The sequence below is a fragment of the Trachurus japonicus genome, chromosome 16 (genome assembly GCF_045865225.1).
Source record: "Trachurus japonicus isolate A0001 chromosome 16, Traja_1.0".
Lineage (NCBI taxonomy): Eukaryota > Metazoa > Chordata > Actinopteri > Carangiformes > Carangidae > Trachurus > Trachurus japonicus.
The window spans coordinates 12,584,998-12,612,190 of NC_140922.1; the positions used below are offsets into that span (position 1 = coordinate 12,584,998).

The window sequence follows — 27,193 nt, forward strand, 5'->3', positions numbered from 1 at the left end:
AAAGCTGACAAGCCGGAATTCCTCCAACAGATACAGACCCTTTTTTTCCCTTCTCCTTTTTTTTAAAGACGACCACAACAAAAACCCACTTTTTTTTTTTTTTTGCAGTAGCTAGGGTAAGTTTATCTGGAAACCTGTTCTCTCATCTCATTTCCTATGCAGATCTTGACACAAAAATACAGCAGTGGTGGTTGTAATGACTCCATGTAAAGATGAATCCTGTCCAGATGAAATAAAATAAAAATGTAAAATCCACCACAATGCGAGGTTGAGCTCCTCCTGCCTTTTTACAAACGAGCCCACACTTCAACTCTCTGTCTCCTATTTACAAAGCTTTTCCCCTTTGCCCACCCACCTGTCTGCTATTACTCTGTTCTCTACTTCCAGGTGTGTATGACTGTCTGCAACACACAAAGGTCAAAGTCACAGAGCACTTCCTTATTTGCAGTTCAGCCTTCCCACCTCTCTGTGTGTGTGTGTGTGTGTGTGTGTGTGTGTGTGTGTGTGTGTGTGTGTGTGTGTGTGTGTGTGTGTGTGTGTGTAACTTTCAGCTGGTAAACCATTTAACTGTGAGTTTCTGTCACTATCAGACCACCAGGGCAATAACCCAGAAATGAAAAGATGCAACATGCAGAGGCTTGCAAGAGACACACTTGTTTCCACACAATGCACAAAAATCCACATACACACTGTAGGAAAAGCTGGGCTGCAAATGCAAACACAACGTGTGTGATAAATGCAACAAACATTTTACAACCTGCGAAACAAACAGGTAATCCAAATTTGCCTTGCAAATCCTGTCTGCCCGCAAGAGGTTTTATATTTGAATTCACATGAAACATGTCGACTCCTCTGCCAGGCCACACGCATCTTCCTCATGAGGCTGTGAACTTTAAACAGCCTGTTTATGGTGTCGGTGATCATGTGCAAGGGGAGAACAAAACCTCACAAAGCCGACACTGACACCGTGGTTGAGCCAAAACGGAAAAATAAGTGGAAAAACATACCAGTTGCACACAGTTGTAGCTACAGCCTGCACACTGTACACACACACAGATACAGAAATGCACACGCACACACTGCAGGTGTCATACACCGTGGTTAACGCCTGCTATTGCAGTTTGCTTCGTTCTCCACGCAGCCTCTTGGGTTTAACAGTTGGGGCTGGTTTTGACTTCTGCTCCCAAGTGACACAAACAGAGCTTCACTGCTCAGGTGGCAAATGACATGCATAGCAACATCACAGCTTTTTATCTTTGTTGTTCTTTACTACTGCACATGCTGATGTGTTACTAATTCCCCTATGTCTAAGGCTACACAATATAGCATCAGTAATTATTTAACAGGGCTGAAACAACTGATTTAACATCACATCACTCCTGCTCAGTTAATACAAAACTCTGAACTGTATTTCATATGCTCTTACTCTGGGTTGTCCCACATTCAGGCTGAAAGTGAGGTCAACAATATACCAACATGCACCATGAGATCATTTGCAGTTGTCTATCATCAGATGATTTCATAACTCCCGTAACAGTGGCATCAATGTTTCTATGTGTAGGAAACCACAATGGACAATGCAGCGGGTGCTTTTTATGGCATCATCAAATTTTATGTCAGTATTTGATTTTTTTTTATTTTTTTTTTTAGCTGAAGTGGTAAAACAAATATGCAAATTCCCTTTTTAGTGACATATAGATAAAATAATATATACTGAGATACAGAATTTAATCCACATCATCCACTCCTATAGTTGGTATTATGATAGATATAATAAATACTTGGAGTTGAATAAAAAACCGACACACTGACAGGATTGACACACATGACTGTGAAAGTTCTTTTAAAAAAAGTGGAGATGTTAAAAAATTCAGAGTTGTCAAATGCCTTTTTAAAAATGTGTTTATACCCATCTGGATCTGCATCACCATCACATCTCAGCCCATGAATGGAATAAACTTTCTACTATGCTAAATTCAAATCTGATTACAGGCACTTTGAGAAACTGTCACAGAAAAATAAAGTCTCTTTGGTGAAAAGAGATGTAAAGATTTTAGAAAATAGAAAATAAGCAAAGTGACAGAAAGCATGCACAGCCGTGTTGGAAGGCACACATCAAACATGGACAAAAGCATTCATAAGAAGTGGAGAGTTGGAAAAGCCTAAACAAAATATGTCACAGGAAGTAACTTTACCTCATAAACATTTTCCAAAAATGTAGGATACTCACCCACAAGACATTGTTTGAGCTCCCCTTTGCACACAGGATCCCTGGTAGTTTGGACTCGTCTGCACAAGGAAGTGATGGGTTGGATCCAGTTTCTCCTTTTTGTGCTGCTGCCTGATGATGATGCTCAGTGTTTCTCCACCTCCAAGCAAAATAAAAACTCACGCAGAGAGTCAGGTTACATTTATATTACAGCTCGTGCACGGTCTGGCTAGTTAGCTCCCCTTGTTCTTACTTTCCGCCTTCGCTTGCACCCAGTCCGGCTTGTGTTTGGCCTCCAACTCTCCCACATGATAAGCTATCAAGCTCCATTACCAGCCCAGCCAGTCCTGCCGCCCTGTAATTTACTCCAATTTTCTTAATTATCCAACTATCTATGGGAGAAAATCTGCTTGTTCCTTTCCCCTTCTTCCCCTTGCTCTTCCTCTCTCGGACCCCTCTATACTGAAAACCTATCCTTTGAATTATCCGTCTGCCCCTGCAAATCACCATTTGCTATGTAAATTCGCTAGTTCATCTTTCGAGGCTTGTATGCAAAGTTTATCATGTGTTACAAAGATACACACTCAAAATGAGTCCTGCACTCATAGTTATTTTCTACATAACAAAGAGGAAAAGGAAATGAGTTTTGAAACAAAGGTGGGGGGGGTCACTGGTATAAAAATGACAGTGTGAATCGTGTGCTGTGGCCTTCTCAACCACCAAATCTAATTTCAGATGGAGCTATGGGAGATTATTAACCAGTGTTTTGGATAGTGCAGTCAGATATCGGTTGGAAAAGTGGTGTTAATCCATCCAGTAGATTCAAGAGAAGACTTGAAGAGTCTCTGTCAAAGAGCACTGAAGCTGTTCCAGCTGCTAATGCTCATCTGCAGCATTGAACTAAAGCACAAAGTTGCTTATACTGTAAATGTTCTCTTACTTATCTGTACATGCTTTTCCAACAATGATTTAAAAGTGCAAACATAATGTTTAGCAGGTGTGACCTTTACTGCGAGAGCGATCAATGTTTTACTTCAGCGTGATGAACCAACACTTGCTGAATACAGTGACACACAAATTACAGCCGAGAATGTCACTGACAAATTTAACGTTTCACCTGATGATGCCACTGGAAGACAGAATCACAATCAAAGTAACTATAAAACAAGTCAATCCATCAATGCCTTTTTGGAAATTTTACCAAACACCAAGAAAAGTGAAAGTCACGGAGGTGAGAACAGGATGACAGAGGTCAGTAGGCTTTCTACTCAGAAGAGAATAAGTCTCAGCAAAATTTAACTACAATGCTTCACCCCGTTGTTAAAGGCTGATGTTGCCATCTCCAAAGCAACGCCGTGAGCAAGGCTAAAAGAGGATGAATACAGTAACTGCCTAAGGAAAAAACAAACACATAAATATAAAATTTCTTTGAACTAAAATGAACAAACCTTGAAAAACGGTTGACTTTTTTTTTTTAATTGTAGTCCATAAAAACAAATAGCAATGATAAAAACAACAAGGTGGTAACAATAATAATAATAATATTCAATAATGTAAAACAACATAACAATAGACAGTAAGAAATTAAATTAACTTAAGATTGCCATCATTCTCTAAACCATCCCATGTACCTAAAAGCCTTGCATGTCCATATTCTGGGGCACAGAGACACAGAAAAGTTTTCCAGGGAGTTATTCTGCGGTGCAGTTAGGAATGTCGAGGTGCTAGTTGGGGCGCGAGCACAGAGAGCTGATCCTGAATCAGGTCACCTGATGGGGCAGGTGGAGGTTTCGGGATGGAGGGTGACGATGCAGGAAGAGGTAACAGGTCTGACCGGCTGATAGAAAAGGGAGTAACAGTCTCTCAGTGTGGGGGCATTCTGCAGTAGAGATGCACATCAATTTGCCCTGTTTGTAGGTACATACATCCTGGAAGCACACACACACACACACACACACACACACTCTCTCTCTCTCTCCACACACGCACACATACAGGTGAGGACAGGTGAGTTGAAAAAAAAAAAAAAAAGTTAAAATTTCACAACTTTCTAAAGGTGAAAATGAGCACAATAAAATCCCTTGATTTCTTTAAGAATCCAAAAGTTACTACAAAGCACCAGTAAACTCCAAACATGCTGCTTTCTCTCCTGTCTATCCTCGCCAGCGTCATGATACACATAGTTACATACACATGTTTGACCCTGCTGTGAAGACGGAACAGGACAGGTCGGTGGAGCTGCCCGTGGTACGGTCACAAAGACAGTGCTCAGGTAAGAGGAGTTACATTTGAATCCCAGTGGAGGAGAGACACTCGGTTCTAGTCTGCCACAGAGAGGGAAGAGATTCCTTCATTCACTCCCGTCCTACATCTACACTTCCAGTCGTTCCAAGTCAAAGTCCAGCAGCAGCACAGCTGAAGTTCTTCTGAGTCCGGAGATGGGTTGTGGGTGCAGAGCGAGGGGCGGGGAGGGGGGGTGGGGTGGGGGTGGTTAACCTGACTGTGCTGTACATGGCGGTTGAAAAGGGGGAGGACGTCTGCTACATGGCGGTGAGGTGAGGGCGACTGGCCTCAGTCGGTGAGCGTGAAACGTGCGAGGTGATTGGTCAACGCGGCACCTGCATCTGCTGTGAGGTCTGTGACTGGTTCTGAGCGCCGACGTCGGGGCCCCGGCTGGCCAATCGGCTCAGGATGTTCCTCTCGGACATTTGCAGCCGCACGGCGACGGGTGGTATCCTGGCGATGGTTGCCGGGAGACGCGTGACATCAGCCTTCATGTCGCTCAGCAGTTCCTCGAGTTGTTTGAGAACTGGAAGTAGAAATAATGTCAATGGGGTGAGTTTGTTTTGTCCGTGCTGCTTGGTGAAACTCAGGGCATCAAACTAGAGGTTTTTTTTTTATTTATTTTTTTAACATGCAGTCGTCCAGATTTCACCAGTTTTGGTGAATTGTGCACTAGAGGTAGGTTGAACTGTTAGCAGGAGCTACTGTAACATGGCTATCAGGCTAACATCAGCAGTCCATCTGTAAATTAAACAGTTACTATGGTCGACCCCCATCACCATCATGTACTCTGTACTAACAATCAATGTTTACTGAATGAGAGGTCGATCCAGCATCGTCTCTTACACTGGCTGGACATCGGAGACCCTCACAATCTCAGTGAGTATGAAATGTTTTACCCTTCAAGTCTTCAAATCTGAGTGAGTGGTCTAAGTGTTTAAAGCTCCTCAGAGGGAGATAAACATCTTTCATTTTCTAGATCCTCTTGTGAACAAGGAGCACATGGGAGAAGTTGGAGGTGGTTGTTACTAAGCAACTAAGTGTGATTTAAATCTGAAAAATATAGTCTGATTAAAAAATTAGTCACTCAACAGGAAGTCCCTGGCTACTAGTACTTTTCATCCAAATGTGTCATATGGTGATCGTTGGTTGGATACATTTATATATCTGAGGAAATTAACCTCGACTCTGGGATAATATGATAATATGGATAATACTGGATAATATGATTTTGCTATTTTCAAACAAGTAATAGTCAATGATTAATTAATGATGATCTGATTAATTAATAATGAAAATAATGGTTATTTTCAGCCCTGGAGTTGTAGAGGCGCTCCGCCTCTCTCAGTAATCCACATAGATGGATTACTGGCTGGTTGAGGAGCTTTTTTTTCTCCACATGATGTAATAAAAAGCACCCCTTGTTCAAACATGGAAGCTGCTCTGTGTTTACCCAGTGTTGCACCTGATGTGTTGGATGATTACGTTGGCAGCCATGACTGCAGCTCAGACATTTAAATGTGTTTACACCGCTGCACTCTTTTTTTTTCTTTTCATATTGATACTGGCAGTTCGGCAGCCGACACTCGGTCCTCTGTCTAACGCTCAAACACAAACTCTTCTCATTCAGGTGCTTCTCTCACAGGAGTGAAATCTGCAGTTGTAAACACAACAGACTGTTATGACTCGAGCTGAGGAAATGGTATGGTGAGATGATACTGCAGAATATTGAAAACAATGCTCCTACCACTCACTGCAGTACCACAGAAGCACTCTGGCCTGGCTTTATGGGTTAATGGGCTGGTGCAACAGTTGGTACGGTTCTGTGGTCAAAAAGATGGAAGATGCTATCCTGTCATTAACAAAGTGTTTTTTTCTCCCTGCTGTGGCTCCTTGCAGAGGATGAATTTGTGTTCAAACATTATTTAAATTGGGTTCAAACTCATTTTTGGGGTCAATGAGGACCCTCTCGACTCCTGTGCCTTACACGTGTTTTACCTTTGTGCAGCACTGCGTTGGCAGGCTTGTTCCCGGACATGGATTCCTTGCTGAGGTGCTGGTGGGACTCGGCGAGACACTCCACCTCGCTGAAGCGAGTGTTGAGGGCCATGGAGGGGTGGGCCGGGTCTTCTGTCATGTTCAGGTAGGCCGCCCTGCGCAGCTGCTCCTCGATCACCAACGCCTGCTCCAGTAGCTGCACAGGAAACCCAGAGAGACAGCGAATACCCAGCGAGGCGTGTTGATAAGAGACGCAGACACAGTGAAACACACACAGACATAGGGAAATGTGACAACAATGAGAGCTCAGTTCACCTTGAACCTGCGGGCCAGAAATTTGTTCTTGATCTCCAGGAAGTTCCCTCTGCTCATCTCCCCTTTGAAGGGCTCATTGAGGATGGCAAACCTCACGTCGTTCTGCACATCCTGCCACCGAGCGTAGCCGTGTCTGGGAGACGCTGGGGTTAAGTGTAGCAACGTCGTTTCACGCTGGTTTTCTCTTATCATCAGGTGCAGGACAGATGCTCGATGCTGTGTGTGTGTGTGTATGTATACTTTCAAAATGCACCCTTATCCTACGCTTATTTCTCACTTAACATTCATGATGTTAAAGTTTTACAAAATGCTAAATTATTGCACATAGGCATGCCACATTCAGGACTTGACCAAAATAAAGCTGTGCACCACAGAACCCCTTCAATGTAAAAATTAGTTTGACTTTCATCCCTGTTTTTGAAGTGTCATAGTTTTTATCATCTAAAATGCAACCATGCGATATGGAGCCACAGCTAATTGTTATTTTACTAAGCCATTAATCTGCCGGTTTTATATTCTTTGTTTGATCTTTAAAATATCAGAAAAAAGTCCAAACTGACCAAAGTCAAGTTGCTTGTTTTGTCCAATCAACAGTGATCCCATGAGAGAATTGAGGTTTTTTCTTTCATTTGAAAGGATACTGTATGATGCCTGCCAGCAGCCAGTAGTCATGACGACGGTGCCAAATCTCAAAGGTCTTCTTAGTAACGGTGGCTGCTCGCTCTTCATTCTGCCACAGAGAGTGAAGCTCTGCAAAGGAGGAGAGAAAGGTCAAAAGACTGAAGAGAAGAGAAAGGAGAGAAGTAACGAGTATGTGTGTTTGTTAGTCTGTGTGTGTGTGTGTGTGTGTGTGTGTGTGTGTGTGTGTGTGTGTGTGTGTGTGTGTGTGTGTGTGTGCATGTGTGTCCACCTGTGAATCCTCCGTCAGCAATGTTGAACATGAACCTCTGCTTGGTGGCTTTCTTCTTCTCTTCGCTGACGTTAACCACGGGCGCAGCTGTTGCTCCTTCTTTGGCATTTTCTCCGTTCTGCAGTTTGCCAGACTCTTCTGTTTTCACGCCATCTTTCTCCTCTTTTTGCTCTGTGAGAAAACCACACACACACAAAGAAACATGACAGTTTCCATTCAAACACATCCTCTAATCATTATTAAGGCATGCACTGAAAAAAGTTATGATACCAACGGCATAGGTGAAACTTTGTATTAAGTTTAATCTAATGGATAAATTCCTTGACACAGGAAGGATGTGTCATAGGGAACATGTTAATATTTTACTGAAATGAACTTAATTGCAAAGTGTGTTGATATGGAGTTTATGTATTTACCTTTCTTTTCTTCTGCAGCCGAAGTGGTGTCCATCTTTTCGTCTTTGCCGTCCTCCACTGAAATTAGAAAAAGACATTTAGAATCACAGAGAAAGGAGATTGTGAAAACAGTGTCAGTATCGTTCCTCTCACCTTTGGACTTGTCCTCCTCCGAGTCTGTCTTGCCCTCCGAGCCTTCACCCTTCACGGCAGGAGGGTCCTTCTCCCCCACGTCAGATGTCTTGTCCTTCTCTTCTTTCTCCTTGCTCAAATCTTCAGCGTCCTTCTCTTTCCCATTATCTCCATCTCCTGCCTCCTTCTCTTTCTCTTCCTTTCCTGCCCCAGAGTCTCCCTCTCCTTCTTTCTTTTCATTCACGGGGGATTTTTCAGACTCATCTGGGATTTCAATTATCTGTGGGAGAGGTAGTCGGGAACAAATTAGACAAATCTGATTCCCAACACCAGAATAATGTTGCTACATTAAAACAAAGATGGGTAACAGCAGAATTTACCTCTGGGTCATCTGTCTTCTTGGCTCCTTTGCTGTCCTCTACTTCCTTCTTTACGTCTTCCTTGTCCTCTGATTTAGACAAATCCTCTGTAAATACAGACGACATGTGAAATGGTCAGTAAATGGTTTGAATCTTAGTGGCTGAATAAGTCGAAAACTGAAAAGTGTCTGGTGGTCGGTCATTAGTTTGTTCATGTTTTTAGAGATGTAAACCACAAGAGGGCGTCAGTGAATAAACTTGTCAGTCTGTCTTGTTTGGCTCAGAAGAAAAACTAAAGGGTTAACAGTCTCAATGCAACACAAAGAAACAACTGTTCTCACAGCTTTATCACTGGGTTACAGTTGTGTTACAGCTCAAAGTGTGAATTCATATCACATTTTGGTTTGGGTAAAAGTTTGGGTCAGAATTAGATGCTGAGGTTGAGACTAAGAGGAAACAGAAATGCATGTAATTTATCAAAACATCCTCACGAAGACCCTGTTACGACACACGAGTGTGTTGCTGCTTGTCACAGCAGAAGAAACGTCTCCTTCTTGTCTGTTGAACTTTGCATCATGAAGCCAAAAGGAAATTACAGCATGTTTGTTTAATTTTGTTGCTCTGGTGATGAAGGTGTGTATTTATTCACATTTTCACCCAATTCTGCAGTGTGTGTGTGTGTGTGTGTGTGTGTGTACCTGGGACAGGAGTGTTGGGCTGTGTGTCTGCGGGGGTCCCGGTTGACGGAGTCTTGGGGTCCTCGCCAGCAGCCAAAGCTGCAGCCCTTTTGTTCTCCTCCAGCTCGGCCATCCAGGGCATTGACCACTGACCGTTCACATGCTCAAACTCCTGCACCTGTTACCAATATCTCAGTCCATCAGTGATTTAATCCTGTATTTGAATATTTCTTCAAATAAATGACTCACTCTTTTGCTCTTTATTTCATCCCTGTAAGAACCACATACCTTTTTCCTTATAAGGGACATGACACCAATGCGAGTAAGCACGTGTTGCCTCGACAGACCCTCGCGTGGAACGCCATCTGCAAAGGTCTCAGCTCCATCAGCCCCCGGCTCACAGAGGTGACGCATGAACAGAGACACGTAAGCCCTGCGGACATGTGTGAAAGAGAAGCTGAAGCCGGACACACACTCCATAGAAATGCCTAAAGGAAAACTACAAATTAAACAAAGTGATAAATATCCTGACGGGTAAAAAGCATTCAGAGGCTTTTTGTGCCATCGCCCCACTTTATTCTTTTTTTTCTTTATTCTAAACTTTTCTCATTGGAGACTCACTTGAATTCTTTCTCAGATTTCCCTCTGAGGTCGCGCACCAGCCACTGGTTGGTGAAAGCATCCTGAGGAGGCATCCCATAACGCATCACTGCATTTAGGAAAGCCTTCCTCTGCCGTGCATTAAAGCCCAACACCTGAGAGGTGATTAAGAGGTTAAGACGTCAATTACATGATTCATTTTCAGTTTCTTCTGTTTATGCAGAAGCGAAGGTGACAAACAGGAGCGCTCCTTCAGTGTTTCTTGATACTTCCTTGGCAGGACATGTCTCTCAAGTTTCAGCTCATCTGTACATGAGATGAATAAGAGACCAGATGGAAGACTCACCTCGATGTTCCCGCCGACCCGGGCCAACAGCGGGGGCAGAGGTTTGTCCCTGTCGTTCCTCAGCCCTTTACGGTTCGGTCTGCGGGCATTAGCTGAAAGAAAATAAACAATGTTAGTGAGTCTGAAACACAGTGCCCAGTCAAGCAAACACTCAATCCAGGACAAGTTTAATCAAAACTGAATTGTTGATGTTTGGTCATGTGTGCTCTTAACGTCCTACAGTTTTTCTGTGAAGTTGTTCCACTTACTCACTAATCACGCCACACTCTGATCCTGCTGAAGCTGTCCCTCCTCTCAATTACATGCTTCTTCTTTTAGCATTTAAGCTTTAAGAACATTTATAACTGAACGCACCATTGTAGTATATTTGATTTAATACAAGTGAATTAACAGCATCATAATTAAATTAAACAAAAATATAAAGAGTACAGAACATGTACATCCTGTAAATGAATTGCAAAACAAATAACAAGTCATAAAAATTATAAATATAACAGTCTGTTTTGAAACAATACAAAGTGATTTTCCTCTTCACACAAGTCTTGGTAGGTGCATTGTAAACCAATTTAATTAACACTTAAACTGAACACAGGCAATGACTTTAAAGTGCAAGTTGACAGTTCATCTGGTTGAGAAACCATTGAATTGAAAAATCTTTGTCTGCTTCTTTGCCTTTTCCAATTTCTTTCTGCCTGCTTTTGCCTTTCTACGCTCAACGCAGATGATGCAGGAGCAAGTTTTGTTTCGCGAGTTGTTGTTGATGTTGTCAATGAAGATATCGTAGCTGTCGTCTGAGTCTGAATAAACATCTGCAGGGGCGGTTTGAAGGATGTTAGTGGAAAGACAGAACTTGGGCTTCGAGAGCAGAGATTCCTCATAATCTGTACTTCATCTAAACAGGGAGGTCAAACTCTGAGCTGTTAATATTTTCCTTTCAGATACATCTATGTAAACGATTGAGAGCAGTGACATGAGCCATTTTACCATCAATGTACACACACGCGCACGCGCGCACGCTCTTCTAACAGCAGTGATCAAATCAGTGAGCCGTACCTTCAGTCCGTTCATCAAAGTCCTCGTCGCCCTCCTCTGAGGCCACTGAGTAATCAGATTGGTTATCTGACTGATCCTCCTGCCAGTCTGCACAAAGCATAGACAGAGAAATATTAAGGCTCGAGAAAATAAAAAAGACAAAACTCTTCACTGACTCGACAGAAATCGACTCAAGATAAGATAAAGCACGTCCAAACTCCACATGGGGCTGCCTTTATTTAGCTGCTATCTCCGAGCCACATTTTTACTCGCAAAATAAGAAACTTCTTCAATTACCTATTACTTTTGCAAACAATAAACAGTGGGAAAAAATACTGGGCCTACTTCGACACATACTGGTATGATGAAAAAAACTTTTAGAAACACACAGCTGACTCTGAAGTGACCTCACAACTGAATGAATTAAAAAAAGCAGAGGCGGTTCTTAACGAGTCCAACTACAATAATAGTAATAATAATAAACACCGTCCAATCACAAACTAATTGTCTGTTAGAGTTTTGACTGATTAAGATCTGTTCAGTACGATTTCATTTGTATAAATACACTATATAACAATAGCATGCTGCTGTTACTGCTGCCAAATAATCATGTCGTCGCTCTGCCCAAACAAGGAGAAGAAACTGCTGACTATCGTCTTGTTACTCTTTTGTTATTTTGTGTTTTCTTCAGTTAAAGTTAAACATATAGGTTCACTTCATTGCCATCTCTGGTTACTGACTTCTACACAGTGAGTGTAGAAAATACACTTCTTTCTTGGGTGTCAAGTGAAACCCAAAACAACTGTGTTAACTGAGAGTAACATGAATTTATCAAGACGGTTCTGGTTGTAAGACAAACTATTTTTTCTAAGGATGTTTAGCATGAGAAAGAAGAAAATATGCATTGCACTCACTGTATCTGCTTCCATATAACATCAACACCACACAAACACCGACAGCACTGCACAGCACACACACACAAGAAGAAGTTGCATTAGATATTGTTCTGTACCCTGTCTTATACCTCGATCCTCCTGGGAGCCGTCATTATAGTTGACCGGTTTGCGAGTTCTTTTGCCTTTGCCCAGGTTGCGGGCGAGATCCTCCTGCTGCTGCTCATAGTGGTGTCGGAGCAGCTTCTCCCAGTAGTCGGGATCAACACTTTCCTCCTGCTTGATCACCTCCCTCTCCACCTCCTCCTCCTCAGCGAAATTCAACACAGTCATTCATATTGAATATATTCGGACTGTAAGTTTGTGAATTCAGCTTTTTTTTTAAATGTAAAGCCATTATACTGTATGTAAGTTTGTAACAAAAACAAAAGGTAGATAGATAACTCTACTAGTACCAAGCCCTGTCAAGTTGAAACAACACACGCAACACACTAGTTCATACCTCGTCGTCTTCGTCTTTGACCACATACTGGGCCACTTTGAAGGAGCTGAGGTACTCGTTCATGCTCTGAAGCTCAGTGTCATCTGTGGCATCCTGATTTCTGTCCAGCAAGCGGTCGATTGCGTGGTCGTCGTAGTGAATCACGCTGCTGTCATCCTCCTTGTTGTCCCCTGTATGCAGGACAAAACAAATAAAAGGGAGGGAAGCAGAATCTAAACTTGTGTGCACTGCAGAACAATGAAATTATTTAAATAGTTTGGTTTCAAACAACTGAACAACCATCGACTGACACCGATGGCTTTTCTTTTCTTTCATTAATTAAATTAGACAAACAACAAAAATATAAACATTGTTAATTACTCTCACAAATGTGGCTGTTTGAATATCTGACCAAAGAGCCCCTGCTTCTTACCTTATAACATGCAACACAGCATGTTATACAGAATTATTACTATGAAACTGACCGGATCCAGTATTGTGTTGTCAAGACAAAATCTACAGAGGTAAGGCCAGGTTAACACCTTTGTCACTAGATATACATCGTTCATCATACTGGTGGTTCTGCAGGTTCAACAGGCATTTGGGGCTTTTTACCACAAAGTTTTATTGCTCTTATTTACAGTAAGTAGTTCATGAGCTCTGTATGACTTCACCGCTCTGCTGTGACACTCTGGAAGTTTTTTAAAACTGATTCTTCTTTTTTTCCCCCATGGGCTCCAATTAATTGGCTATCAGCTTTTTCCTGCTCCAAACTATCCCTTTCCTATCGGCCTTTAAAAATCCACTATCAGTCAACCTCTACTGTGAATAGTAAAATGTGGTTAAATACTGGACAGATTCATGGACCATAAAAAGATATATACACTGTGTTTTAACAGTGCGTTAAAGTCAACTCACCCTCTCCAATTTCGTCCTTGAACAACTCTTCAGTTCCAAACTTGAGGATGTCATCGAGCTCCTGTTTGGACATGGAGCCCGTCTTGGAGCCGAGACCGGGCCGCACCACCAGGTGGGTGAGCATCATCTTCTTCTTTGCCACCTGGTGGAGCAAAGTAGGTGGGAGACAAAAACCAGTGAAGAGCAGGTTCTCACAGAATCCTGAAATAGCTGACAGTTTTAAGGGTTTTTGTAATTTCTTGTCATGTGTATTTTCCAGACCTGTGTGATCCTCTCCTCTACAGAGGCTTTGGTGACAAACCGGTAGATCATCACCTTCCTGTTCTGGCCAATACGGTGAGCTCTGCTGAACGCCTACAGCACACGCGATACAAACGGCATAATCACATATCATCCAAATAAACACACACGCGCTCACACAGATAAGACGGTGAAGAAGGTGTGCATACCTGGATATCATTGTGGGGATTCCAGTCAGAGTCGTAAATGATCACGGTGTCTGCGGAGGCCAGATTAATGCCTAAACCACCAGCTCTGGTGGAGAGGAGGAAAGCAAACTGAGGAGCTCCAGGAGCTGTTTGGATGAAGAAGAGAAAACAAAGCAGTGCAGAGAAGACGACAGTTAGACACTGGTGGCCACAGCAGCTGATTCTTAACACATGCGGTGAATGTGCACGTCTCACCGTTAAAGCGGTCGATGGCCTCCTGTCTCAAGTTGCCAGTGACTCCTCCGTCGATTCGCTCGTATTTGTAACCTTCGTTCTCCAAGAAATCCTCCAGCAGATCCAGCATCTTGGTCATCTGAGAGAAGACCAGGACTCTGTGGCCTCCCTCCTTCAGCTTCCTCATCATCTTCTGCAGCAGCAGCAGTTTTCCTGAAGACTTGGTCAGAGCGTTGCCCTCGTACATGCCATTTGGAAGTTTTGGTGCCTCCTGCAATCAAGAGGGGAAGAAGCATGCATTAAACAAGTGTCTTCAATGAATACAGCACGCACCCTCTCTGTCCCCACATTACTGTGTGAAGAACAGGAATCGTACCATGGCAGCTGCAGGAAAGAGGTAGGGGTGATTGCAGCACTTTTTGAGGTCCATCACCACATTGAGCAGAGAGACTTGGTTTCCTCCACCACGAGTGTTTAGAGCTTCAAAGTTGCGGGTTAAGATGAACTTGTAATATTTCCTGAGTGAAACAAATAAAAAGTAAAAGTGAAACAAATAATAAGAGATCAGAATATATGCACCATGCAAAACTAATAACATCTAGAAATGCCAGTCTTCCGTTTAATTTTGATTAAAACAAATCTCTTATTACATACTTCTGCATGGGGCTCAGCTCAACTCTAACAATGAGCTCAGTCTTGGAGGGCATGTGTTTGAAAACATCGGCCTTCAGCCTCCTGAGCATGTGTGGTCCCAGCATGTCATGCAGCTTCTTGATCTGGTCCTCTTTGGCAATGTCCGCAAACTCCTCGAGAAACCCCTCCAGGTTGCTGCAGGGAGAAAGAAAAACATAAATAAACACAGTCGATGTAGGCGTCTACACTGTGTCTGCGAGACACGGCCACATGTGCTGCGGCCTCATACTGACTTGAATCTCATTGGGGTCAGGAAGTTCAGCAAGTGGAAGAGCTCCTCCAGGTTGTTCTGAAGGGGAGTGCCGGTCAGCAGCAGCTTGTGTTGCAGTGGGTAGTTGTTCAACACTCGGAAGAACTAGTAATAGGAAAAGAACAGCACATTTTGGACAACTGGCAATGAAAACCTAAATAGCAGGTGTGCAGGTATACACACAAACTTAAATAAAGAAGTGTTTTATGTTACCTTGGACTGGTTGTTCTTGAGTCTGTGTGCTTCATCCACAACTAGACAGGCCCACTCAATAGAGCCCAGCACAGCCTGGTCAATGGTGATCAACTCATAGGACGTCAGCAGGACGTGGAACTTGACTGTTGAGTCTTTCTGTAAAGCACAGAGAAACAGGGATGCAATTCAGCAGCCAAACAGTCAAATAAGCAGAAACACAATCAGGGCATCTGCCATTGGTCATTGGTGATGAAGTGCCACACACTAACTAATAATATTTCTTTTAATTTAAGTTCAAACTGATCAGTATCACATCATTCTTTCTATCTTTTTACAAACTTTCATTCATCTCATTTGGTTTCATCACTGGCCTGTTTTTTCCCCCTCACCTTCATCTTGGAGGCCTTTTTTCCACCTCGGATGGCATTTCCTTCAAAGGAGAACTCGTTCTCTCTGATGACAGCCCTGCTGTCCTTGTCCCCCACGTAGGTGACCACATACATGTCGGGGGCCCACATCTCAAACTCTCTCTCCCAGTTAATGATGGTTGACAGGGGAGCACTGACCAGAAAGGGACCTTTGGAGTGACCCTGTACCAGTGGAAGAAGATTGTAGGATCAACATTTGGATATAAAGATGATTTGGTATTAGGTGAAAACAGAAGATACATGAACTAGTGGTTGTGTTTGTCTTGCCCTGCCTTTAGGATAGAGTTCCTTACTTTGAACTCATCCCCTTTATTGGGCAGAGTTAATGTGTGTCACATGTCTGAAGCCCATCAACTAGCTTTGATTGACAGGAGTGGGCAGACCGGACAATAGAGAGTCAGTGGAAGTAAACCTGTCTTATCATCATAGCTAAATAAAATCTACCTACAAACTCGTAAATCACACAAAACTTTCCAGTGTCCATTTAAACAGCTCCTCACCTCCTTGTACAATGAGTAGAGGAAGACAGCTGTCTGTACAGTCTTGCCTAAACCCATCTCATCTGCCAGAATAGTGTCCGTGGCCTGAGCCCATGAAAACCTCAGCCAGTTCAACCCCTCGAGCTGGTAAGGATGCAGCGTTCCTCCCGTGCTGTCCAGGTAATCAGGCTGCCGATCAAACTTGATGGTGGGCTGGAGGGAAAATAAATCAGGAAAAATATAAATTCAGGTTGCCTTTCTGTTCTGCCAGAACAAGAAAACTGACAAGGAGCCTTCATTTCACCATCAATAATAGATCAGTCCATTGTAAAAAAAAAAAAAAAAAACAGGATCAGTTTCACCAAGGTTGTGAAGGGTAGAAAAGTTTGTTTTCTTTTTTTTTTCTTTTTTTGGTTTGGCATTTTTAAGATACCTACATCTACAACTGGATTAGCCGGTGGCCGCTCTGCCTTCTTCACTTTGACTGGCTTCTTCAGCTTTTTGCCAGGTCTGCCTTCTTCACCCACCATCAACTCTCTGGAAGAGAAAAAGGCCGTTTTGGTGAAAAACATACACAAATAATTTGAAGACAAACACTACACAACCCTTTGTTTGTCTCTGTGTACCTGTGATTCCAGTAGGTCTGTTTGTACGTGTCGTACTCAGGAATGTCCATGTCCTCACTCTCCCAGGTTGCCTGGTCATAGGGAAGATCTCTCCACTTAATCAGGTAATGCACGTTGTTCTTTTTGTCAACACTGACGGGAAAAAAGAGAAATAGAGGGAGTTATGATATAACATATATATATATAACATAACATGTGCTTTCTCTATAATTTCTCTCTGAAAATAAGAAGTTATGCTATTTTATTTTTATATTATTCTGATTCTTTCCAAGGGATTAAATGATATTCAATTAACAATCATAGCTTTGATTTACTTTTACACTTAATTTTAGCATCTTATAATTATAAATAATGGGACGAAACATATACTATAACTATAGAAATGCACAAAGAGCCCACATGAATAGTCTGTTAAAACTAATTCCGTCTGATTCTTCACCTTGATTATTTGGTAAAATGGATTTCTTCTCATGTGTAAAGAACATATTTCCTAAGAGACTGTGTCCTACCTGTGGTTGAGGATGCGGTGGAGCATGAGCCACTCCATCTTGACTCCATAACGGTAAAACTCTTCCTCCATGTGGACAAACAGAGGATCTTTGTTCTTCCTCTTGGTGCTCTTGACCTCGTCACCCTCGCCTCCAAAGTCCACAGGCGGTGGCTCGTCCATGTCGGTCTTCCTCTGGTAGTTACGGAACATCACCTGGCAGTTCAGCTCCAACTGGGGAAACAGGGACAGGGGCGGGTAAAGACAAAAAAACATGTGAGTTTTGGGTGTTAGGGACCAGAAAAATGTCCCACACAAAAAAAAACAAAGCACATACTCAGCCATAGGTGGATACAGTCTCAGAGTGTGAGTGTACCTGTAGCTCCTGCACCCAGGAACAGTGCCAGTAGGACATATTGCACCATTTGACGAAGAACTCCCTCTCCCTGCGTCCCACCAGTGGCGGGGGATCAGGAGCATCAGCAGGCAGGTCAGCAGGCCGGGGGACAGGTGTGGGGGCTGGTGGCTCCCCCCAGCGCCATGTCAAAACCTTCTGGACTTTTCCCTTCATTGGTAGACACTGTTAGGAAACATGGGAGGAAAGGAAATAATCAAGGAAAGGATGTTTATCAATAAAAGGAAGCAATTTACCGATGACTGTTTTTATACAGAATATGGGTGAATTCTTGGGACATGAGATATCGGCTCTGTATGACTGTAATAATAAAGTCTAAAGTCTAAAATACTAAAGGCAAACTTATCCACAGCCAGAGAAAAGGCTCTTTATATCCAGCACAAATGTGCACAAGATGGAATCTGCAATCTGTGCGCACACCCACATGAGCACACGCACGCACGCACGCACGCACGCACGCACGCACGCACGCACACACTCAAAACGCACCAGCACATGGCGCTCACCTTGCAGCGGGGGCAGATCCATTCTCCGTTGGGGATTTCAGGGAGGGGAGGGTTGAGGCAGTGGATGTGGTAGGAGGAGGGGCAGGTGTCACAGCAAAGCAGCTCCCCTCCATCCTTGCACACTCGGCAGAACTCGATGTGGTGGTCATCTTCCTCCTCCACCCCCTCGTCCCTCCTGTCCTCCTCGTCCTCCCCTTCGGCCTCGGAGAGCTCATCCCTGGCCTCCCACTGGATCCCCTCCTTCTCCTTGGTGCCAGAATTACAGACAGACAGAGGGGAAGGGGAGGGGGTGTGAGGAGGGGGAGGGGGGGGGGTGGGGGGCACGAGGGGAAGGTATGCGGAACGGAGTGAAAGGAAAAAGAGAGGGGTGGGGGTGGGGGGTGGGGGGTTAGAAGGGCGGAGGGGGTGGGGGTGGGGTGAGTGCGTGTGCGTGTGCGTGTCCATGTGCGTGTGCGCGTGGAGCCATAGCAGAGGGGAGGGAGGGAGTGGGAGGGGAGGAACAAGAAGAGGAAATGGGGGATGGGGGGGCGGATAAGGCGTGTGGTGGGGAATAGGAGAGGAAAGAGGGAGGGTGGGGGGGTGGGGGGTGGCGGGTACAGTAAAGGACAAAGAGAAATGGAAAACACCAAAAAAAAATTGTCAAAATCTTTTCTAGTAAAATCTTTTTCATGTAGGTGCAACTTTCTAGGAACACACTTCCACAGAGCAGCGTTTCAGAGACAGGTGTCATCTTTACCCTTAAGACTTCTTCTCTAACTTAATGACCTAATGGCCTTTTCGGCACAGCACTGAGGGGTGAGATTACAGTACTCACACAGTGTGGGCAGCTCCACTTGCCCTCAGGTGCCTTCTCCATGTCAGGGTCCAGACAGACCATGTGATAAGCTCTGGGGCAGGTGTCACACAGAATGATCTCTCCTCCCTGTTGGCACACTTCACAGTAGTCCTGGTGATCCGTCTCATAGCCGTCACCGTCCTCCGTCTCCACTAAAGAGAGGAACGTTAACAGAGGAGTGGAAGGGAAGAAAACGAGACACCGAGAAACGAGACGTGAGAGCAGTAATAGCCTTCATCTTGGCCTTGACTTTGATCCCATTTGACAAAGCAAACCCTCCAGAGCAGACCTTTTTTTTTTATTTCAGTAATATTTCCATTCCAAACCTTTCTTCTTTTTCTTTGCGCTCTTGGGCTTCTTCTTAGGACGGCTGCTACGATTGGAGCCGTCTGACACTGAGAAACTGCCGTCATCAAAGTCGCTGTCACCATCTGGTTCGTCTTCATCACTCTGATTTGAGCGACAGGGAGAGAGAGAGAGGAGAAGGAGAAGGAGAGGAAAAGGTGTTTATATTATCATACACTATCAATTTTCTGATTAAATTATTCTCAAGCATGAGAAGTGAATGACAGGAACAAGATCTTACAGAAGAACGCTTTCTCTTGCTGTTGAGGCCCCCTAGTTTGATCTTGAGAGGAGCCACTTTTTTGGGTTTGGGTTTGGGTGGAGGCTTTAGCGAAGATTTCGACTTCTTGCGAGCATTGGGACCTGAGAAAACCAAATGTTTAAGACAAAAGTGATCAATAAAGGGAAAAATACAACAAGGAATTCAACCTTAGGTCATAAATAAACTAAACTAAACAATGACCTTGTAATAACCATATTCCTCATCTGTCCTACTGTACCTTTGCCCTCTTTGGTCTTGGCCTTGCGGAGCGGGGGCGCTGGGGGAGCAGGCGGTGGGGGCGCAGCGGCAGCAGCAGGAGCGGAAGCAGGTGGAGGTAAAGGGGCAGCGCTGGTCTCTGCCCCTCCGTCTGTCCCTGCCACCACCATGTTCTCCACAGCTGCAGCCACGTTGGCAGCCGCCAGAGCTGCATTGGCAGTAGCGCAGCCCTACAGGGGAGCACGGCACAGAATCAGACAGTTATACGGCAACACATGAAAGACAAATCTCATTTATTATAAGTCAGATTTTCTGGCTCGTTCAGTATTTCAGTACCTTAAGTGGGTTGTTTGTGCTGAACTCTCTCCATTTAGCCATCATCAAAGTCATCATCTTGGACACGGCAATTTTAGGGTTCTTAGCTGCAATTAAAGGCCTAAGGCCAAAACATTTACAAGAAATCTAGTCATTACTTATTTTCATACATGCATAGCTCCTTAATAATGAGGTCGAAACAAACAATAAAACTGGTCGTATAAAAAGGGGGGTTCTTACCTAACAAACTGGCTGAATGCCTTGTAGTTGGTGAGGGAGCTGTAGTCTTCCTGAGTAAAGACGTGGTCAATGTCTTTCATGCCCCAGGCCTCCAGCAGCTGGGAGGAGCTTTTAGGCTGAGGCACAAGGAGAGAGGTTGAAAGAGTAAACCAGGGGAGGTTAGTTCAATATGTTGGGCCTGAGGAAAACAGCTGTGCACTCTGCAGTGGAGTCTGCAGGAATCTTTACCTGGCAATCGTCGTCGTCGTCCTCATCGTCATCCGGTTCAGGTTCTTTGCGTTTGCTCTTTGAACTGGACGAGCCTCCCTTCTCTGCCGCCGCACCTCCTTTCTTCTTGTCTTTGCCGGAGCTGAGCCGTTTCTTCTTTTTCCTCCCGGGAGCATAATCACTTCCTTCACTCTCTGACCGCACACCTCCCTCGTCCGCATCTCTCTCTGCTGCTTCTACTCCAATCAGGTGCTCTGGGGAACTGACTGGCAACTCCTGCAAGACAACAAATGACTCTGCTAATTACTGGGAGGCAGTGGTGCTTTTTATCACTTCAACTATAAATTACACATTAAAATGACATCTGTTTTGTTTTATTGCTTGTAAACATCATCTCCCTCAGCTGGGCTGAGGTTTGCATGGACAGTCACACAGCTCTGCCCTGTCATCCACAGAGCAGCATTGGTCAGTGCACATCGCTTTACCTCTTCAGCCAACTGTCAGATTTGTACTTGACTGCTGTTAAACTGAATTAAACTTTACAGTATTTTTTCTTATACGTCATCTACATTTTACATATCTCGTAGTCCTCAAATGTGAGGATTCACTGCCTTTTGATATTATTGTTAATTGACTGCTGTTGGTTTTCTCACTGTTTGCCAGTCTAAACAAGCAGTCTGGGTGAATGTGTGACCAAATTATAGTGAGAATCATTTCAAATCTACTGTTATTTCGTGGGGAAAAAAATCATTAACCAGTTAATCGAGACATTAATCTGCAGACGATGAGGTAATCATAATAATTGCTAAATGGAAATGTGATTATCTCACCTATTTTACCATAAACTATTACATCTATTACACTCTGTAAGCACGTATAATCTCACAGAAGTTCAGTCTCACTCTCTACTATCAGTTATATTGGACCTGTTGGGACCCTTAGTGCTTACAGGGAAGGGGGTCCTTGTATTTTCTGTGTGTGTGCGCTATTAAACCGTAAATAAATAAATACCTGCTGTTGGGTTTTTTTCATATTTCACTTGCACAGCTGCAGAAATCTATACAAAGTCAAGTCTGACAATCTGGGTCACAGCCTTGAAGGACAGGTGCACTTGAAGAGCTCAACTGTGACCATAATAAGTATATAAATATTAAATAATTCTTTAAAGATGAAAAGTTTGGCAGCTCTCTGACCTCTCTGATGGGTCTCTGTCTCTTACTACTCCTGCTCTCTCGGTTGCTCTTCTTGGCTTTCTTCTTCTTCTTGGACTTGGGTACCTCCTCTACGTCAGACACAGCATCCTCCGGCTCGTCCTCCTCTGCCGGCGACAACAACACGCTTTCATTAGTGCGAGGAGGAGACACGGTGCGCACACACACACACACACGGACACACACGGACAGACAGGAGCAGTGCTGCAGGCCACAGGGAGAAAACAGACAGAGGACCGCGCGCACTGGCACGGCTTGGCAGATATGCGCGCACGCACACGCACTACACGCACTTGCATGCACACGTGCACATACACACACACGCAGCGTGAATGCCACAACAACACAGGTTGAAACTTGTCTTTGAAACTTTGACAGTTCACGCCCGCGCTCATGGGGAAAAAAAAACCCCACGGCGGGGTCGTGGGGTGTCACGGCTCGGACTCGACCACGGACACTTGCTCGCCAAGTTAGCTAACTAATCTGTCATGGTGGCGAGTGACGGACGGACCGAGCCGACTCCTCCTGGAGCTGCTAGCCGCGGCTAACGCTAGCTGCTGCTGCTGCTGCTGCTGCTCGGCTCGGCGAGGGGCGAGCTGGGCTCCAGTCACGGGGAGATGGACCGTCCTCTCCCGGGGAGGAGGAGGGGGGACAGCCAGCGAGCTTACCGTGGTGGAGAAGTGAGCGCTGCTCGTCCGCGGCGGCTCCAAAGTCTTCCCTCTCATCCTCGCTGCCCGACATTTTTCCCAGCGTTTTTTAATTTTAATTTCTTGCTGGTCGGATTAATCCCTCCTAAACCTTGCTCCTCGCTCCTCGGTCGGCGAGGGAGGAGGGAAAATGACGTGGGACTGTTGGAGAATGGACCGGGGGTGTCCAGGAAGGGAGGGGGCGGCGGGTGCTGAAAAAAAAGAAATAAATAATAATAATAATAATAAATAAATGGCACTGGTTGGTTGCTAATCCTCACTCGTTGCCTATTAATGACACAGCATCTCATTGTCCACCTGCGCACTCAAACAAGTTGGATAACTAGATTATCTCATCTGTGCATTGACATTATATCTGTTGTTGATTTGCAGGTAATTTTTTTTCTCTACACAGGAGTGAATGAAGCAAAGTGTGGCATCCAGCGTTGCCTCCAAGTGTGAGCGGCAAATTCGCACTGTCGAGTTAAAACAATACACAAGAGAAAAGTTGAAGCATTGAAAGCCTACCTTCACATTAGAAACTTACTGTAGTGTGTGTATGTGTGTGTAGTCCCGGGTCGAGGTGAGCCCCCTCTCTCTCGCGCTCCCTCTCTCCCTCGGCGCAAGAATTAACACAAGTCACGCTGTTTGTGCGGCAGTTGTTGTCATTTAGTCTTCATTCATCAAGTCCGGCTGAACCAGGGATCAGCGAAATTTTTAGAAAAAAAAAAAAGAGCCGTCAATGACCCAAAACACGTTGCTCCGTCCCCCTTTTCTCTCGCCCCCAACCTCACAGGCAGAGCTTAGCTAACATCCTCACAAACACACAAAGGGGGCAGACATCCCATAATAATCCCCCCCCTCCCACACTCACACAGGACTCTGCATAGTTACCTCGCAACGGACAGACCATAATACTCAGCCTGCCCCCACCCCCTCCACCAAGCACGCGCGCTCGCACACGTGCGCATGCACACTGCCACTACTAGACATGCATGCACCAGGCTCATTGCATGCACACTCCTTCCCCTTTCCACTAGTAGTCCCAGCCCCCTTAGCAACCCCGTTGTCATGGTGACACCCCCCCCCCACTCCCACAGACAGACCATAATACTCCAGCAGTAGCAGCATACATCCCATAATATACAACTCCTAAAAAGACAAGAAAGAAAAAAACACCAGTCACATGGTCTCCAGGGGAGCTCAAGTCCACTGGTGACAGACCATAATAGTCAGTCATCATCCACCTGAGAGTGGGAATGACTACTCCAAGAAGTCAAAGAGGCTTCAGTTTTGTTCTGGTGTGATCCAGGCGCAGGTAGACCGCACGCCAGCAGTGCTGTGTGCAGGTCAAACAGGCCTGCTGGGCTCGGCCTGTACAGCACTGGATGTGTGTCAGAGACTTTGATGCTGCTGTAACCCTGCCCAGCATCCCTGGTGCAGGCAGCTGAGGCCTCAACGTAGCGCCGTCACAGCAGCCAGACTGCACCACACACATCTCGTCGACCAAGAAGACCCACCATCGCACCATGTGTGGATCAAGTCCTTCAAGTGCGACTCAGGTCAACAGGTGTTCAAGTGCACAAGAGCGGTGGCCGGTGTTGTGTTAACCACCAGCTCCACACGGTCCGAAGCTGTGGAGGAAAGCAGGTCAAAAGTGAGTAAATTGATTCACAAAAACTCAACAAGATGTTGCCTTCAAATCCTGTCTGTAATTCAGTAAATAAGGCTCGAGCTGCTGCGCATTGGACCCCTATCAAAACAGTAAATATAGCCGTGAATGCTTCCTGCCAAGATTTGACATTCAAGGATCTGAGCGCATTCAAACCACATCAACTACAAAATGGCAATTATACTGTACAAAAGAATTAAGTTAAATATCCATTACATGCCTGCTACAGCTGCACACATGTCTGCTTGGCCCTGGCCCTGTGCTGTTTACTATGTACAATCTCTTTCACAATAAATAAATCCCAAATGATGTTTTTGGCCCAGCAGGGTCTGTTTTGTTCTTACCTCTGTTTCGAAGTAAAAACACTTGAATGTGCAACAAGTCTAAATAACAGCATAAACTGGGCACTTGAAGGCCAAATGTGTCTAATCGTTTCGAAGAGACACTAATCTGAGACATACTAGTTTATACCCCCCTGCATTCCTTATAACATTGAATCACATTTGGATACATAAAGAAATTACACTCATGCTCCTGCTCAGTAGGCCCGAGGCCTCCACAGTCTTTCCTGGTGAATATCCTGCTAGTTTCTTTCTCTTATGTTGTAGGATGCAGGTCACAAGCAAGCAAGTTTCCCTGAAGTGTTAAATTTGATTCATAAAAACACACAAATCGCTGCCTTCAAATTTTGTTTGGATGACAGTAAACAACACCTGAGCTGCTGCACATGAGAGACCCATTAAAGTAGTAGCTATAGCTGTGATAAAATAGTTTTTTCAATGGTACTAGAGCTTGATTCAAACACCAAACAAGCGTCAACCGCAGCTGCACTTGGTTCTGCAGGTTTTATGCTTCATGATTTATAAAACCTTAAAACAAAACACACACACACAAAAAAAAAACCAAAAGCAATGAATAAATAAATATATAAGAATGGCCCACGAAAAGATGCTTTTGGCTGAGGAGGGGTCTGTGTGCAATAGGTCCAATTTAAAATGTTTCAGCAGTGGGTCAGAAACCACATGCAATACTGATCATTTTGCAGACAGATTTACTGATACACAGTGAGAGGCTCTTTTTGTTGTACATTATCACACATAATCTGATTTGGTCTTTGAACAACACATACATAATCTTTTTCCACTGTAGTTTGTAGCTTAAACTGTCAATTTATTTTTATTGGACATATTCCACGCTGTCTGATGACAATATCACATCCACTGTTAGGCCTACTCCATATCATCCTCTTTCAGCTCTTTATTGAAGCTTTATGATGTTTACACTAAGCAGCTGTACCACTTAATCAGTTAGATGCCTTGTGCTACATTATATTAACATTTAGCCCGATATTGAGCTTGACATGTTTGGTCTGCAAAGAACCCATAGGATCTCCACTAGAATTTAAATAAAATTCAGCTGGCTCAAACAGTGTTTGGCTGCACATCATGAGATTGTTGTGAGTGACTGGCCCGCTGGCAGGCTGCTGCTTGTTAAGGCTTAAGTGAGATTGATGAGCATAGATTACTATTCATTTTACTTTAATTTTCATGATAAAATAGCGTAGAGTAGGAGTAATATTATTAATTTCTTCACTGTAAAGCAGGGATGTAATCATTAAACTCCTCTTGTATGTCTGTGTTTTGCTCCCTGAGGACCATGGACAGTGAAAAACGGCATGTCATATAAGATGTACTCATTTTGCTCCTCTTGTTCACAGACACAAAGATCCCTGTTGCACCAGAGGTTGCATTCTGCTTGAATAGGGCACGAACTGTCGAAATGGGAGTGCAGAGGCCTTCCACTGCTTCCTCCACTGCGATGGACACTGCAATATTCCCCACGGTACGGTACATGCAGATCGCATAGCAACAAAGGCCTATGTCTGGCCGTTGTCTGTTACCATCGCTCGAATGCCCCTTACACATGCATGTATGCGCGTACACATGGGCTCACGTGCAGCGCCGTCACCAACACCTCCTCCTTCCATCCCGTATGCACAGCTATCTTTCCACCTCGCGCACTCCATACACCTCCCGTGCCACCCTCCCTCCTCCACCACCACCACCACCACCACCATCACTCCATAATATTCATGGGTCGTCCATTCCCTCTGCCCCCTCCCCCCCCCCATGTGCACACAGCTCACCGCCCACTCTGCCGCCCCCACTTCCCTGCCTGACAACACCACCGCCCGCCATCCCATAATATTCATGCACACGCTCCGCACACATCCATACACAGCAGTGCATTCAGCTCTTTGTTGGCAGAGATGCCTGAGCAATGTGAGCGTGCTCATGCACGGCAGTCATGTTTCTGCCTGATATGATTATTTCATCTGCGCTCCGACGGCCGGGGCAGGTAGAGGAGTATCAGAGGGAGGGAGGGGGAGAGCAAAAGGTGACGGGTCACACTTATATCTCATAATGACCTTCATGGAGGGAGGTATGTTCATGAAGTTCAAAATTACCCTGAGGCAATCATCTCTGACTGAGGCCACTCATCCATCCCATAGTCAGCAGCATCAGTGGACGAAGTAAGACGAGTTCAGCCGCCCCACCTCACTCAAGTCTCTCAAGGTCTACTGCAGCCCCCCACTATAACTGAGGGAATGCAAGTCATCTCTATGTATATGTCATGCTGAAGCTTTAACAAGCATCTCTTTGGGCTCTGCAACCTGGCTACAGTCAATCAGCACCAGACCATTTCAGCATGATAAAATGTCCACAAAATGGGGGAAAGATAAAGATAAAAAAAAGAGGGCAAGTTATTTACGAGAGAGGGGTGAAGGGATGAGCATAACAGAGGCGCCGGACATGACAGTGGCCAGCTCATCTCCATGGCGTTGCTGTGGGAGACAGCAGAAGACGTCACTTGGAGAAACAGGGGACACAAAGGAGGAATACGACATGAGGAGG

At 44.6% G+C, this 27,193-nt stretch overlaps 1 protein-coding gene across 7 annotated transcripts; it reads right to left on the bottom strand.

Annotated features, from left to right (window-relative positions):
- Positions 1-3,664: 3,664 nt before the first annotated feature.
- On the bottom strand, positions 3,665-23,637 carry chd4b (chromodomain helicase DNA binding protein 4b). Of its 7 annotated transcripts, none has more exons than XM_085801519.1 (41): positions 23,154-23,426; positions 22,589-22,818; positions 21,903-22,027; positions 20,731-20,985; positions 20,503-20,618; positions 20,284-20,383; positions 19,970-20,177; positions 19,711-19,832; positions 19,451-19,574; positions 19,104-19,276; positions 18,290-18,535; positions 17,745-17,948; positions 17,391-17,602; positions 16,882-17,013; positions 16,693-16,792; positions 16,277-16,468; positions 15,738-15,938; positions 15,367-15,504; positions 15,137-15,258; positions 14,865-15,038; positions 14,587-14,728; positions 14,232-14,481; positions 13,998-14,122; positions 13,810-13,902; positions 13,549-13,690; positions 12,652-12,821; positions 12,281-12,455; positions 11,278-11,364; positions 10,225-10,316; positions 9,900-10,033; positions 9,567-9,711; positions 9,300-9,456; positions 8,623-8,708; positions 8,264-8,522; positions 8,132-8,188; positions 7,716-7,886; positions 7,447-7,555; positions 6,806-6,938; positions 6,491-6,686; positions 6,240-6,315; positions 3,665-5,018 (listed from the first exon to the last, which is right to left on the bottom strand). In XM_085801519.1, exons 2-40 carry the CDS (start codon positions 22,659-22,661, stop codon positions 6,278-6,280), a joined length of 5,778 nt encoding a protein of 1,925 aa, XP_085657645.1. In that variant the 5' UTR covers positions 22,662-22,818; positions 23,154-23,426; the 3' UTR covers positions 3,665-5,018; positions 6,240-6,277. The 7 variants fall into 7 exon arrangements, with proteins under 7 accessions (XP_085657645.1, XP_085657643.1, XP_085657644.1 ...); XM_085801517.1 differs by having other exon boundaries at positions 12,269-12,455; positions 23,154-23,421; XM_085801518.1 differs by having other exon boundaries at positions 12,281-12,458; positions 23,154-23,411.
- Positions 23,638-27,193: the final 3,556 nt, after the last annotated feature.

Coding starts and splice junctions, on each gene's coding strand:
- chd4b (XM_085801513.1), bottom strand. CDS start 22,661: ATGTCGGGCAGCGAGGATGAGAGGGAAGACTTTGGAGCCGCCGCGGAC. Junction 17,949..18,289: donor GGATCTGCCCCCGCTGCAAG/GTGAGCGCCATG, acceptor GTTTCCTAACAG/TGTCTACCAATGAAGGGAAA. Junction 12,459..12,651: donor TCAAAGACGAAGACGACGAG/GTATGAACTAGT, acceptor AATTTCGCTGAG/GAGGAGGAGGTGGAGAGGGA.